Source organism: Pelobates fuscus, chromosome 2 (genome assembly GCF_036172605.1).
Source record: "Pelobates fuscus isolate aPelFus1 chromosome 2, aPelFus1.pri, whole genome shotgun sequence".
NCBI classification, from domain to species: Eukaryota; Metazoa; Chordata; class Amphibia; order Anura; family Pelobatidae; genus Pelobates; species Pelobates fuscus.
In genome coordinates this window covers 177,163,308-177,179,949 of record NC_086318.1, presented here as the reverse complement: position 1 = coordinate 177,179,949, position 16,642 = coordinate 177,163,308, and the positions used below count along the sequence as shown (strand labels likewise).

General features: G+C 41.5%; 1 protein-coding gene across 1 annotated transcript in view; it reads left to right on the top strand.

Annotated features, from left to right (window-relative positions):
* Positions 1-8,423: 8,423 nt before the first annotated feature.
* Positions 8,424-16,642, top strand: part of LOC134586979 (collagen alpha-1(IX) chain-like) — a 139,788-nt gene continuing 131,569 nt past the window's right edge. Inside the window, exons 1-4 of the mRNA XM_063442973.1 lie at positions 8,424-8,514; positions 8,938-9,011; positions 14,589-14,666; positions 14,912-15,044. Of these exons, the coding sequence (XP_063299043.1) occupies positions 8,501-8,514; positions 8,938-9,011; positions 14,589-14,666; positions 14,912-15,044 (299 nt within the window). The 5' untranslated portion in view covers positions 8,424-8,500. The remainder of the gene's footprint in view (positions 8,515-8,937; positions 9,012-14,588; positions 14,667-14,911; positions 15,045-16,642) is intronic.

The window sequence follows — 16,642 nt, the reverse complement described above, 5'->3', positions numbered from 1 at the left end:
TTTGCCTCTATCCTTGGAGATAATTGAGTTACTTCCCAATTATTTCTAGGATACAGGATAGAGAGGAGGGTCCTATACAGCTAAAGGGGAGTGATTATGTCTGTAACTTTGGGATTGGTAACTGTATCATTATAGTCACAGCAGGTCCCCTAGCGGAGAGTCCACATGGTGGGAAACCTGCATAAATACCGGCAGGTAGCCCACATTAAACCAGAGCTTCGTCTCGTACTTGGGGGGATAATTCGTATGGTTTTCCTGTTCGAATGTTTGGCGTGTGGATTTCGTATGATTGCTTGTTTGGCTGATTGGAGTGTTCGGTAGCTGCCTTCATATTCGGGAAGGGAATATCTCAAACAGCTTTAACCCCTGCTATACCAGGGTGCCGTTACACAAAGCCCTACTGATACCTTTGCAATAATGCTTAACTCTTGTGAGTTTGTTTTTATCCGCATATTTTATCATAAATGTTATTCTACATTTTACATTATGGAGAATTTCTTCTTTCTATGCTATGATTGCATTGAACCAATCAAATGAAACTTGTCTGGATTGAAAACTCTACAATAGAAAGATTTTTTTTCCGGAAAATCCACTGTGACATTAGTTCCAATCATTGTACTTCTTCCATGTGTCAATATTTCTGGAGGTTTTATTTTAGGAGGATACATTTTGAAGAGAGCTGCAATCTTTAGGGGAATTATATTGCATTAATATTGCACTGGGTGTTTTATAATTTTCCAATATTTATTTATTGCCCATATTCGTAGAATAGACTGCATCATTACAGAGCTTTGATACTATTTCTACAGATGACGAATCTTGAGATCTTGGCTGATAAAGTCCAGGTAGCTCATGACATGTACTGACTGAACTGTAGCTTTGAGCCAGTATTTAATAACTGGCACTGATTCTGAGAGGTAAGTCTTCTTCTATAACAGATATTCTTTTCATCCTAAGAAGACAACACATCGTCCTCTAAGAGTCAAATAAATGTGAACGTTCTTTAAATGTTTTCAAGAGGCTGAACAGACACTGATGAGACCTTAAATGGACACTCCGGAGACCAATACAACTTTAATGCCTTTGATGGATTTTGGCCTCATCAATATGCTGTATATTGTGCATGCTCAAAGATTCATAGATTTTGCACAAAATAAAATAAATGTTTTGCAGAACCTCATACCAGAAAGACTTGATGATGAAGATGAAAAATGTGCACACAGTCTCAGCCCCAACAGCATTAAGTGAGAAGGTTTCAAATCACAGCCTGACTGCAGACAGTCGTATAAACTACAAACATGCAGTGACATCCAGGGCCGGATTAACATAGGGGCTGATGGAGCTGCAGCTCCAGGCCCAGGCCCAGGCCCATGGAATAGGCCCATTTAAAAAAAAAAAAAAAAAAAATTTTTTTTTTTTTTTTTTTTACACACACTACTCTTAGGTTTGCCACCTGACTGGTATTTTACTGGCACAGCCGGTATTTAAGGCTGCCTGGCCATGCTGGTATTGCAGTAATACCGGCAATAAAATTGCAGGTATTTTTCTCAGTATAAACGGAGATTACTCTGCAATACTAGCACCGGCCAGTAGGGGTCACTGTGTGTGTGGAGAGAGGCAAGGATAGGAAGTTACAGCATATCCCTGCCTCTCTCTACTACTCACTGATCCTTGGGGGAGCAGCTACACAGCACAGAGTCCAGACAGCAGCTCTACAGCTCAGGTAAGTGAGGGATGGGGGGAAAGGCTGCAGGGAGACATGGGGACACTGAGACACTAGGGGATACAAACACTAGGGGACACTGGGAGACTTGGGGACGCTGAGATACTTGAGGACACTGAGACACTAGGGGACACTGAGACACATGGGGACGCTGAGAGACATAGGGACATTGGGAGACAGACACTAGTGGCTCAGTGTCCCCAAATGTTTCAGTGTCCCCATGTCTCCCAGTGTCTGTGCCCCTAATGTCTCAGTGTCCCCATTTCTCCCAGTTTCCCTAAATGTCTCAGTGTCCCCATGTCTCTCAGTGTCCCCCGGTCTCTCAGTGTCCCCATGTCTCACTGTGTCCCCAGTATCCTAGTGACATGGGGACACACTGAGACATTGGGACACTGGGAGAAATGGGGACACTGGGAGACTAGGGGACTGGGCGACATGGGGACACTGACACTGTGATACATAGGTGACACTGAGACACTGGGAGACAGGGAGACACTGGGAGCAATTCATCTATACAGCAGAATCAAACTGTGAGTAGTCTGTTGGTGATTTTACAGAATTTTCTCTGATGTCACTCCCTGTGATTTACATCATGTGATGTCATGCATAACTAATTAATTATACAAATGGCTGGTATTTTTTTTTCCCAAGAAAGGAGGAAACCCTAACTACTCTTCACATACTCTTGCTTAAAGGAACACTATAGGGTCAGGAACACAATCATGTATTTCTGACCCTATTATGTTAAAACCACCACCCTGGCCCCTTCTTGCCTCCCTAAATATAGTAAAATATTACTTGTATTCAAGTCTGCAGCTGCTGGCTCTGCCTCTGAACTGACTGTCTGCTGACATCATCAGAAGTGGTGGTCTGAGCAAATTAGAATACTTCCCCATAGGATTGTCTGAGACTGTCAACTAGGCAGATCAGGGGCAGAGCCAGCACAAGTTCAATATAGCCCTGGCCAATCAGCATCTCCTCATAAAGACAAATTGAATCAATGCATCTCTATGAGGAAAGTTCAGTGTCTGCATGCAGAGGGTGGAGACACTGAATGGCAGTGCTGCACACTAGGCAGTACTGCCCCAAGAAGCACCTCTAGCAGCCATCTAAGGAGTGGCCAGTGGAGGTATTTTCTCTGAAAAGACAGTGTTTACTGCAAAAAGCCTGGAGGGAATGATTCTACTTACCAGAACAAATACAATAAGCTGCAGTTGTTCTGGTGACTATAGTGTCCCTTTAAGTTTGGAAGCTTAAGAGGGATGTATGGGAACAAAACTTGTGTGGACTGGCTGACAATAAAATTAGTTTAGGTAATGCAGACGTTGGTCTCTCTAACACTGTGGCATGTCCCATTTCTTCAATACTCACTACATCCACCTGTTCTCTGTCTCAGACTATATACCAGGAACTTCTGCCTGCTAGTAAGAAGGTAAGGAGTCAAGTGGACTAGCGAGTGCTAGGGGACAGTCCTTAGAAAGCATGGAGTGAGCGCATCATTAGACGCATTTATGTCAAGCTCAGGTTGCTGCCTGCATAGTATGCCCTTAGTTGGGCAGCCTACATGTCAGGCTGTCCTTCAAATTCTTTGGACAGACATGCCCCCTTTTTGGGCATGTTCTCCCCTTTTGGCAGTTCTGGTCACGTGATTTGCGTCAGTGGCCGACCCTGCTTCACTGGACACTGCTGTTAGGGGGTATGGATTTACTTGAAAGATGAAAGCATAAATTAGATAAAGAGATTAGCATAGAGTATGTGTTTTCGTATAGCTGCATCCTTTGAGTTTCCCTCCAGCACCATCTCCATCAGATACATGACGCTAGAGGGGTATGACTGTTTTAGTGTTTTTGGTCGATAAGATTCTGTAATTAGGCCCATCATAACGGTCAGCACCAGGCCCACTGGGCTCTTAATCCGGCCCTGGTGACATCCTTACGATATGTCTCCCTGGGTGTCCTCTAATTCAAATGCAGGTTGTTTTGTTGGTCAGATCATTCTGTACTGTCAGTGACTGAGCTACATGGATACCTTTTTGATGAGGAAGTCTTTTTCTGGAGTGAGTGGGTGTGGGTAAAGAAGCAGGCTTATGGGGCAGCATTCTGCAAAACATTACTTTATTTTATGCAAAAACTATAAAGATTTGAGCATGCAAACAATATAGCATATTAATGAGGCCAAAATCTACCAAATATATTACAATAGTATTGATGACCAGAGTGTCCCTTTAAGTGGAATTTAAGATGTTTCATATCCCCATCATAGCTTCAAGAATGTTTCATAAAGTTAGGAGACTAGATCACTGGTGCATTAAATTGCTTTCAAACATTTTCAGGTAAACATGAATTTAATGGGGAGAATGCCCAAATAGAAAGTGATCAGGAATTCTAACTATGCTGGGGGATAAAGCAGGGAGCACAATTGACAGTACTATAGATAGCGGAACTAAATTGGCCAGAATATATGTCACAGTAATGTGGCAAAATGCTCAAAACGTTACTGCTGGTAAAATCTATTACTGCAGGCTTAGTAGGTTTGCTGCTCTCATTCAGAACAACACTTCCATCCAGGCCTTTGCATACACTAGTCATCATCTTTATATACTAGTTGTGGGTATCTGACAAAGTGGGCAAAAAGGAAATTGTACTGACCAGAATTAGCAAAAAGGATGAAAAAGAAGACCAAAAGGGACGCTGGTTGCGAGATCTCCTCAACTTCACTACCATATTAAGCTTTAAATGGGGTGAAAATTCTTAACAAATCACGTTGACACAGACACCCCTCAAATCAGGAGTTTTTGCGCACCTAATAGGCTAAAGCACCTGGACTTTGTGCACTCCACCTGGAGATGAGGGCTTCCTGTGGCCTGCTTCCTAATCTTTGTGAGGGACGCAGGCGATCTGCTGGCTAAACAGAACCTCGACTGCAACTTGGGTCCCCCCCTCCTGAGCCAGTGGGGGCTATCCCAGTCCATGCTGGGCTGCGCATCAGGGTCCTCTGTGTTGCAGAAAAATACTCTGAGGCTGTACAAAAAAAAGCAAGCGGCGGCAAACATAATGGTGAATGCAAATTCTCCCACAACACGTGGCTGGCTAGCACCTGAAGCCGGCCTCACAGACCCTTACCACAGCACCACAGATTACCTGGAGGTGTTTTTTTACTGCTTCTAGGCTGCCTTGGAGTAAAGGAAGAAACTGGTGGCACCTGGCGTTACTATACTGGCTGTGGAAAGGAGGCATCATGGAGTGAGGCCTGAGGTGCCTTTCACAGGCAACTCAACATCCAAACCTCCAACCGACAAGTCTACTTCAAGCCTACCTGGACCTAGAGCTGACCATGGGTCAGCCCCAACGCATCGACCACATAAGCAGAAGATCTAGAGATGCAATCGCTGACAGCTCCTCAAGCCTAAAAGGGCCTTCTACAGTTTTCTAGATGGGAAGAACTTGGTCTCTCACAGCTCCCTATTTCGTGGCACTGGAGTGCAGGCTCTGGAACAGACCTGGGGGCATGGGGGATACCCCACTATGCTACTCACATGAGTGGACTGTATTCGAATGGAAGACAGAATGATGAATGTCATTCATGCTGGACTAGCCTGACAAGCATTTCTCAGTTTTAGACCCCCCCCAACCGGCCTTCGTTAGGACGATGTTATTTACCAGCAGTACACAAATTGCATTTTAGCTGAGGAGCATATTCTGCTCTGTTATTTTATTATTTTTCACATTTGTTGCTATCCTGTTAGCCCAGCTAACTGCAACACTACTATTTACAATTCACTGAATAAGGCTAGCTTGGTTCTTTTACCTGAATTTCTTTTTTTCTTAAGACTAGCACTGTGTTTTCATTCCTTGTTATACTTTAATTTAAAAAGAGGCATCCAAATCCCATGTGTGATAGGCAGTGCTGTTCTCTGTGTGACTATAGCCTAATTTTAAAACAGTAAATGTTTATTACACGATCACTATATGTCTATGCATTTAACTATGTTATTATACATTGTGCCTCAATAAAAATGTGATTGGAAAAAAAACAAAGAAAAAAAACACTTCTTGCTGAGGTATTCTTCATGAACAGAAAAAAGAAGGTCAAAAGGCAGATTGTGACATAAAACTTTCAATTAGCAAATATTGCTACTTTTTTTTTTTTTACTATATATACACACTAATTTCTACAGATAGTAAACAGATGGCAGGATTTAGGAGCAGGTGTGTTTTTGTGTGTAGAGTTGGTGTTTGTATGTAATTTTATCATTTTAATACAAGGATGTGTTTATATAGAATGTTAGCATTTGTGTGCAGAGGTGTATTTGGATGTAGTGTTGGATTTTAAATGTGGATGTACATTTGTGTGTAGTATTGGTGTTTCAGTGTTTCTACATAATTTTAGAGTTAGAATTCAGGGGTGTCTTTTTATGTTATGTTTGTGTTTGCATGAGTGTGTGTTGTGTTGGTGTTTGATTGCTGGGATCTCTGTACATGTACTGTCACATATATACTTGCACATTAACAGAAACACATGGACACATACACAGTCATATACACATAAACACAGACACACACATTAACACAGATACACACACAGACAAACACCTTGACACACAGTGTGTATCTGTGTGAGTATGTATCTGTGTGTCCAGGTGTGTGTATCTGTGTGTCAGTGTGTGTATCTGTATGCCTGTGTGTATCTGCCAGTGTGTATATCTGTGTGTATGTGCCAGTGTGTATCTGTTTGTATGTGCCAGTCTGTGTATCTGTGTGTCAGTGTGAATATGTGTGTGTGTATGTATCTGACAGACAGATACACATAGTGGCACACAGACACACACTGACACACAGCTACACATACTGACAGATGCACACACCTTGGCACACAGATGCACAGACACTGGCACAATGATACACACATTGGCACATACACACACACACACACACACACACACTGACACATACACACGCAAGCACACACTGACAGCTACACTGACACACAGATACACACTAGTACATACACACACAGATACACACACACACACACACACAGATACACACACTGACACACACCTTGACACACAGATACACAAACTGGCACATACACACACAGATTAACACACATTGGCAGATACACACACTGACACAGGTGCACACACACATATTCACACACATTGGCATATACACGCACTGACACAGGTACACACACACACATACACACAGATTTACACACATTGGGAGATAAACACACTGACTCAGGTACACACACACATAGATAGTGGTGTATTTAGGATTTGTGCTGCCCTAGGACCCCCCCTTCACCCCAGTTTAAATTTCCCCCACCTCTTCCTGTCAAGGCCACACTTTGACTGACAGACGCTCACTCACTGACAGACTCACACACTCACTGATAGATGCATGCACTCATTGACAGACACACTCTCTTATATACACTGACAAACAATGACATACACACACTCACTGATTTGACACACTGATAGACAAACACTTACTCTGACACACACTCACTGACAGACTCACTGACAGATGCACACTCTCACTGACAGACGCACGCACTCACTGACCGACACACACACACATTCACTGACTGACTGACACACACACACACACACACACACACACTCACTGACAGACACACACACTCACTCACTCACTCACATTCACTGACACACACACACACTCACTCACATTCACTGACAAACACTCACTCACCCACCCACATTCACTGACACACACTCACATTCACTGACACACACTCACTCACATTCACTGACACACACTCACTCATATTCACTGACACACACTCTCATTTCCCCCACTCACAATTATTATTATTATTTTCCTTTTTTTTATTGAAATCCACCCAGCCTCCCTACTTTGGGGAGGCTGGGTGGATATTTCACCTGGGGTCCAGTAGGGCTGCTGGGCAGCTTCCCCGCGCGCCGCAGAGTGATGCCGGGAGCCGGAATATGACGTCAGACGGCCAGCTCTTGGGCTCCCATAAAACGAGGCAAACAAGGTATTTGCCTTGGCATTTGGGGGCAGCATTTTTTGCCCCCCCCCCCCCTGGAAATTGCTGCCCAAAGCAAATGCCTTGTTGCCTTGCGGTAAACACATTCCTGCACGTAGACACATACACACAGATTCAAAGACATTGGCAGATACACACACTGACACAGGTACACACAACCAACTGTTGAGCGTGTTCTGTAGAAAAAATAGGCACATTCTACACTTTTTCTACACTTTTTTTTTCCAGGGAAGGAAGATGAAAGTGCAATTTTTCTTTGCCTATCTCTATACGGTCAGTAGTTCTATAAACAGGCTAGTAATGTATGTAGTTTGTCTAACTAAAGTTGCGTAAATAGATCATATAATTAGTGAAATTGCTTACGCAGCTACTAAGATGTAAAGAGAAAAGTATACAATGTACGCAGGGAATAACATTTGTTAAATAGCACTGACTAAAGCAATGCATCCAAACTCGTTTACTGTATGTTCAGCCACAGTTATTTGCCAGACCCCTCACTGAGCCTCTTTGAGAAACAGCCTAGGAACACAGACATACTGTACACACACACACACACACACACACACATACACACAGTTAGCAGAGGAGGCTGGGCTTAAGGCTGTTCGGAGCTCTTCTTATTGGTGGGGGAAATGCTAAAAGATAACACACCCTATAAATAAAAAGTTACTTAGCCTCTGTAAAGTTTAGTTCCTTAGGATGCCAGGGATCTAATGCCAAGCCAAGCCATAAGGAACCATGAGGGGCATTTGGTAAGAATGGGGAATGTAATTCGCCTGAGCAAGGAATATAATGCATCCTGTCTACAATGGGTTCACAAAGTTAATATCTTCATTAGTGAAATGACATCCTCAAGAGATCTCACCAGGGATCCATTCTGGGGGAGGGAGGAAACAGACAGGATACCTGCTGTAGGGAATGGGGAGAATCTGTATGCGTGGGTTTTGCGCTGTCTGTGAACCATAATTCTAAGAGTTTGTTTCACTAAACAGTGATTTTTGGTGGATTGACAACTGAATTGTAAAAGTTTAGACAGAAATTCACCAATTTAGCCAGGTGGGGATTTTTTTTTGTGTGTGGAGCTGTTCTATTCTATGCTGCACAAGTCATGATGTAAACGTATTAAATCTCGCTATTTAGAGACTAGTTCCCTGATTAAACATTCTCTTATGCAGGAAAGCTCCATTTATCTTGTGCGTGATCAGCTTACTGGATTCACCAGTGTCATCCACCATAGAGCATTATACAAGTAAGTAATACAATTAATTATGCATTTTATACATATTATATAGTTGTGTGCTCTGACCATTATATATATAAAATATACATATACATATATATATATTTTGGGAGATATATATATATATTTATATTTAAATATGACAAATTTTGTGTTTAGGTGATGTATGCTTACCTTAATGTGCAGTTGATACATTTTAGTGCATTTTTCATTTATTTTTACATGATTTATTTGTGCATATATAATATGTATATACACAAATTGCATAAACATTAATAGGTACACACACGTGGCTTAATTGTGTCTATACACAATGTATATGTACATGATTCATTTGTGTTCAAACTAAATATATTTATGTATTTATAATAATCCATAATATATTTATGTATTTCTGTTTGTGTTCATATTTTTACATAAGTTGCATTATTACTAATGTGTGCATAAATCAGATTTATCTGTGTGTTAATGTGTGCATAAGTGATTTATCGTAGTGCTTATATGATATGTTATGGTGCTTTGTTATGTGACTAAATGACTAATATATGTACATGCATGCGTGTGTATGTATGGTTCCAGTGTAAGTGTAAATATATACCTGATTGATTCATTTATGTGTGTCTCAGTAGGGTAGGAGATATATTAGTGTATAAGTATGTGTTTGTGTGTTATAAGGATGTATTCATCAGGACATTTTATGAATGTAGGTTGTTTTAGGGCTGGGTGGATAGTTTAACTCCTTCATAAAAAAAGGTTAGGAAACTCTCCTTAAATTATTAAAATCTATGCAAACCATCTGTCACGAAGGGGATAAAAGTATACACTTAAATATACTCACAGAACATAAGTATTAACACATGTGGGAGGCTGTGTGGGTGAGCTAATACATATTACTAATGAATGGTAAATAATATAAAGCAGCGGTGCCCAAAAGGTTGATCACCAGGTGCTTTAAAACTACAGCTTCCATGATTCTTTGTCATTCTAAAGGCATTCTAAATGCATGCAAAGCATTGTGGGAGTTGTAGTTCTACAACATCTTGGATCTAGCTTTTGGGCCCCCCTCATATAGATATTTGTTTTTTATTAATAAGGCATTATTATTATTTATAACGTGATAGCATATTCTGCAGTGCTGTACAATTTGTGCCATTCAGGTATCAATGTGCTACATTTTGGAGTTTAGTCAAAAAACTAATTTGTAGTTTAGTAACTGGGCAATGGCTTACAGAGGGGGTTTGTTCAATTAATTAAGAACCATAGAGAATTCATAAGAAAATTACTAATTTTCTGCAAAGAAGAACTGTGGTGACCTAAAATTTGAAAACCCCCCTTTTTCAGTTCCCACAGTACCTGGTTTAATGAATTATTGACCTCTTGATTTTTAACGCACCATAACTAACTGTTTAGTGAATAGCCCCCTACGTGTAATAATTTAGTCTAGCTTGCTCTTGCCAAGTTGCTCAATATTCCTTCATTTACTGTAGCATTATAACTGCAAGGTTTTCCCCTGGTTATCAGCTGTAGCCAGATGCAGCCTAATGAATTGTGCTTTGATCCTATGTGACTGGGCTGTGTTCAAACAGCAGTACTGAGGTTAATTGCAAATCTGGTAACATGTTACATGCAGGCCCAGAGGTGTTTTTGCACAGTAAATGTTGTTTGAAGGAAAAGGCTATGCAGACGGGGCCACTGGAGAGAAAGGGATCTCTGTGTGAGAGTGGGTGCTCTGCCCAGAGCCCATAACCCAGACCCCTCTTCTTACAAACCAGACTTGAGTAACTTTTTCCAAAAAAGCATTTGGTTCATATTGAACTCGTTTGTAAAGAAAAATGTTTATTTTTTCTCTTCACAGCGGCTGCTTTCAGAGAGTCAGACCACTGAGTGTTTAGATTAAGGTGGTCGTTTATTTGATCTCCCCTCTCTACTTCTTGTAAATGGGAATAAACCGCAGACTCCCTGCTGTGTGACCTCAATCCCCACAGGCAATGCTCCATACAGAGGAGTAATCAGGGAAGGGGAGCTAGATGGCTCTACCTCGAACCTCGCCATTTTACCTCCTATTACGTCTCATCAAGGTTTCCTTTTATCTGATTGATCAAGCATACCTTTTAAGTCACACGTGTATACTGCCCACTGAGGCAATATTAAAATAGGTGACTTGGCTCTTAATTCTACATTAAATTAGATTTTTCCACTAGGTGAACCAGTGCTCATGGCGTCAATGTAGATTGTATGACGGCCTGTTGTTTCACTCTTGCAATAAATGTATACATGACTTGTTACTATGCCTATCAATATGGGATTATTCTATATTTTGGGATACATCTATTAGATATATTTCCTACATCTTGCAAAAATAGTATTAAACATGATATATTTTAATGCTACGTCATGTGTGAGCAGTGTATGTTGACGGGTGGATAACAGGTAGATAACACGACTTCTGAACAGTAAATGAGGGGCTTTTCCTTTATGCAGGCTAACATTACCTCTAGTGATGTCCCGAACGGTTCGCTGGCGAATAGTTCCTGGCGAACATAGCTTGTTCGCGTTCGCCGCGGATGGCGAACATATGTGATGTTCGGTCCGCCCCCTATTCGTCATCATTGAGTAAACTTTGACCCTGTACCTCACAGTCAGCAGACACATTCCAGCCAATCAGCAGCAGACCCTCCCTCCCAGACCCTCCCACCTCCTGGACAGCATCCATTTTAGATTCATTCGGAAGCTGCATTCTTTTTTTTTTTTTTAGACAGAAGTGTGTTATATTTGAGCATGCTAGGCTGAACGTGCGTATATGATGGCTAGTTGCACTGAGGGTATGAGTATATAGCAGTACATTGTTGTGAAAGATGGCTGTCATGTTTAGGGTGTAGCTTGCACGTTATCAACTGTGTATTTATATCAGCAGCTCCACCACTAGTTATAAATCAAGTGTGAGTCGCCCCATGAGATGAGACTAGTGAATAACATAATACATGAACGGTTAAGGTAAAGGCATGTAAGGAACTACGACAATAAACTCTTTAGGAGGTGAAATAATGACATGTTTAAACGCTTGCTACTTTACGATTAGTTAATGTGCAGAGAGCAGTTCATGTGATCAAAGGCATGGTGTGGAGGATCGGCTATAGTGGGACATGCTTGGCAGGCTGCTGTTTACTGCTTGTGCTCATCCGATCCCTTCTGGGCACCAGGTGCAGAACCTGGGAGTCACTGATACCTGGAACAACAAAGGCAAGGCCAGGTTCGCGGCTTGAGGTGGTGGAAGCTTGTTTTGTCGGGTGGTCGGATCTGTCCCGGTGGTGCTTCAGGTCCGGTGCGGGATTGTGGTGGCTTAAGGTGGAGGCGAGTGCTTGACGTGGGGCAGGCTCTGCATTTCTGTTTGTGCCTCTGGTCCCGTCTTCGACGCCTTTTGCGTTGAAGGATTTTAATGGGGACTGCTTCGTTTAGCTGTGGTGGAGCTTGTTGGGGCTGTGGTGGAACTTGTTGGGGCTTCCTGCTTGTTATTTGCTTCCAAAATTGATTAAAGTCCAGCTTAGACTCAATATCCTGCCATGCTTTGCTGGTACCAGGAGGACACGCGGCTGCCGCCATATTGGGAGAGTCGCAGATGAGTATGTCAGCCTGGGCGGCTGTGCTCTGTGCATCCATTAGCTCCAGACAGCCTCTCAGGGGTGGACCGGGATAACCCCCACTGGTCCGAGTGGGGGGGGGGTAACAGAGCTTCTGCCGGGAAGTAGCTGCTACTGGGCATCCCAAGATCGGGAGATCAGCCGCCTCTCCCGCCCGGTGAGCACCAGGCCACACTTGCCACGCGGAGGTAAGTAAGACTCTGTCAAGTTGCTGACCGCTATTAAGCATGTTGGGTCGGTCAGGTAGAAACAACATTGCTGGGTCATCCCCTTCTGGGGTGAAATTCGCTTGTTGATAGCGGCTTAAAGTGAGATATTGAGGGAGTTCACAAGAAGTGCGTCTTTCCTCCTTGACAGCTAGGCCCCGCCCCCCGGAAGCTGCATTCTTAGTGAGAGGAGGGACAGTGTAGCTGCTGCTGATTTAATAGGGAAATCGATAGCTAGGCTAGTGTATTCAGTGTCCACTACAGTCCTGAAGGACTCATCTGATCTCTGCTGTAAGGACAGCACCCCAAAAAGCCCTTTTTAGGGCTAGAACATCAGTCTGCTTTTTTTTTCTTTCTGTGTAATCTAATTGCAGTTGCCTGTCTGCCTGCCAGCGTGTGTGTCAGGCTCACAGGGTATACTGTGCCCACTTGCCCAGTGCCACCACTCATATCTGGTGTCACAATAGCTTGCATTTAAAAAAAACTAAACTTTTTTGACTGTAATATAATAACAGTCAGTTTCCTTCACACGTGTACGTTTCAGGGCCTGCCAGGGCACAGTGTCACACCAGTGCAACTCATATCTGGTGTAACAGTAGTGTACATTTAAAAAAAAAAATACAGGGGGCTTGTTGTCACCTTTCAGGGACCCTTGGTGTTGTACGTGGCTGGGTGGAGGAAGAGACCTTCAATGACATCAGTGAGGACAAAGAACGGGAAATGGCTAGCTTGGTATCCAACCTTGTGCAAATGGGGAGTTTGCGTTTGTGCAAATGGACTGTTTGCGGTTGTTTGTGGTGCGTTAAACGGGGAGTTTGGTCTGTCACTGTGAAGCGGGCGTAACCCTTTCACTACCTGATCGATACAACATCATACCTGATGTTTTAACCCCTTAAGGACACATGACATGTGTGACACGTCATGATTCCCTTTTATTCCAGAAGGGAATTCCAAACAATTTAGGAATGTTAGGTGATTTATGCCCTTTATGGATTAAAACCAGACTCTGCATCAACTATGTAATTTTCCATGGGAGTTTTGCCATGGATCCCCCTCCGGCATGCCACAGTCCAGGTGTTAGTCCCAACAACTTTTCCATCACTATTGTGGCAAGAAAGAGTCCCTGTGGGTTGTAAAATTCGCCTGCCTATTGAAGTTTATGGCGGTTCGCCCGGTTTGCCCGTTCGCGAACATTTGCGGAAGTTCGCGTTCACAGTTTGCGAACGGAAAATTTTATGTTCGTGACATCACTAATTACCTCTTATTAAGGTAATATAAGTTCATCTGTAGGGGATCACAAGAATACCCCAGACAGTTTCATACAGAATTTGCCTTAACATTGGCAGGTAAGGTTACACTCCAATGGCCATTGCAGTGGTTTTAAAAATCTTCGATAAATAAGTGTATATTAGTATTTAAGATAGCACTTAGGGGACTTTCCTGGTTTTGTGTTGTTTACTTATTTTTCTCACTTTGTAAGCATTAGTCTTCGACAACTTATTTCTAGCAATAATGGTTAATTAGAACAGAATACAGTGGCCATGTCAACAAGGTACACTAATGAACACTAGATGAAAATACTATACACATATAGTCCAAATCCGGTTCAATGGAGGAGAAAAACTTATATACTTGTTGATCTCTTACACAACATGCTTCCTTATCATGTAAATGTCAGGATGTGTAAAAATAGCATGTACATTATTTGGTTTTGATGCCTATTTTTTTATTTTTTATTTTAGGATTCCCATTTAGCCTCAAATTCAGCCATGTCCAACACAAATGCCCTCCAATTAAAAATGGAGAAGACGATCTTCCGGGTAAGTGGATCTCTGAGCAAGTAGCTTTTTTTCTATACTAAACATGAAGTATCCATATATTAACAATGTACTTATAAAATGTTATCTAAAATTTGAGTGACTATCTAGCTTGTGCATGTGAGATTGTAGATTTTTAAATCATGTTTTCAATAATTACTGGTGTACTACCTGTTTAGCGAAAATACCCCCAGCTTCGCATTATGTAAGTACTCTGAAGTTTACTAGATTACTTTGCCCTGTTCTAGGCTTTGACCTGATTTCCAAGTTCCAGATTGACAGAGCTGCTTCTGTTGGTGCCATCCGGACAGTGGTTGGAACATCTCCTTTCCAAGTGGCTTATCAAATGGGCACAAATGTTGACTTCAGAATTTTGACAAGGTACTATATTACATAACTATACGTGTCATATACTTTGTCAGTATTACAGCATCCGTTTGTCACTGCTAATAAGATGTACTTAGATTCTACCAGGGAAGACCAAGCACCTTCAGGATGCTATGTTAACTGCATTGCATTGCTAGGCTTGTGACTCTGGCCACATTCCTAGAAAAATATTGACATAGAAGTCCAGGAAGCTGCGTATGTTGAGACATCGTAAAACCTTGTAGTGAGTCTGAAGTAACACATTTGTTTTAGCAAACTGGAATTCCTTTCACTTGGTGTATTAATGCATAGTTAAAACACTTGCTAGAACAAATTCGACAGTAAGACAATATCGAGCATGTGTGACTACATGCATACATTTTATTTTCCACTTGGTTTACCTTTCTCAATTATTATAGTCTAATGCCACCCAGTGGTTGTTAATGAGAAGTGTGGTTGCTGTTCACACCTTAAAGTGCTGAAACCTTACAAATGTAAACAATGACATGGAGCGCTAATGGCATAGTATAAAACAATTAAGTTTAATGTATTATTGTCACAGCGCCTTTAAAACAAAAACATCACTGAGCTTGATATTCACTAAATGTTCTCATCATCAAAATAACCCCATACTTTCTCTTCACAAACAACTGCCCTACAAACAAAAGTCCAGCCCAATTATTCTCTTCAGAGACAATAGATGAACTGTTAGTTCCATTTTTGATTCAGAGTTCCACCCATGGCACCAAAAAAGAGTTTATTGATGTTAAAAAAAAGCTGATTTATGGTTAGGGGACAGCCACTAATTGTTGATTTTATTCACAGATCACGTGAGAAGTGACCAATAGATGTGAAAAAGAGGAGCAGTAAAATAATGTATATTTATATTTTATATATTTAAGGAATAAATACAGTAGTATATAAATGTAAACTTTTTTTTTTTTTTTTTACTGCACCTCGTATGTTCCCTCTTTTGGTTACTTATTATGACTTGGATTGTGAACCAAATGGCAGGAAAATGTGCCTATCAGTGTACTGCAAAATATATACAGAATATTTATATTTGTTACTGCAAAATATATACAGAATATTTATATATATATTATGTATATATTTTGCAATATACTGATTGGCCTACTTGCATGCCCTGTTGGTTTGTCCAAATTATTATTCCCAAAATGACTGCACTGTTGAAATTTGACCGACTCAAAACAACACAGAGATAGACAAATTTTGTACTATCGAACAAAATGTTTTCGCCATACACAAGTATAATGCTGAGAGACGTTTGTTACAAAATGAACTGATTTAATACAATTTCTTTGAAAACTAGCTTGAGAACAAATTAAAAATATGCAAGGCATTTTTCTGGCCATATTACATTGCCTAAACTAGCCTCCCTCCATACCCCTTTTCCTATTCTTTCCCTCGCCCAGTCTTGCTTCCCTCTCCCAACCTATTCCCTTTTCTAATTTCTCTTGAACTAAGGTGAATTGTACTGAAATACATGATCTGAGTGCCGTTTTACTCCATGTTCTTCCTTGCTGGATCATGATTGTATAAGCCCTGTGATGTTCCAGAACACTGTTGTTCCGAAATATCAGACATTGTAA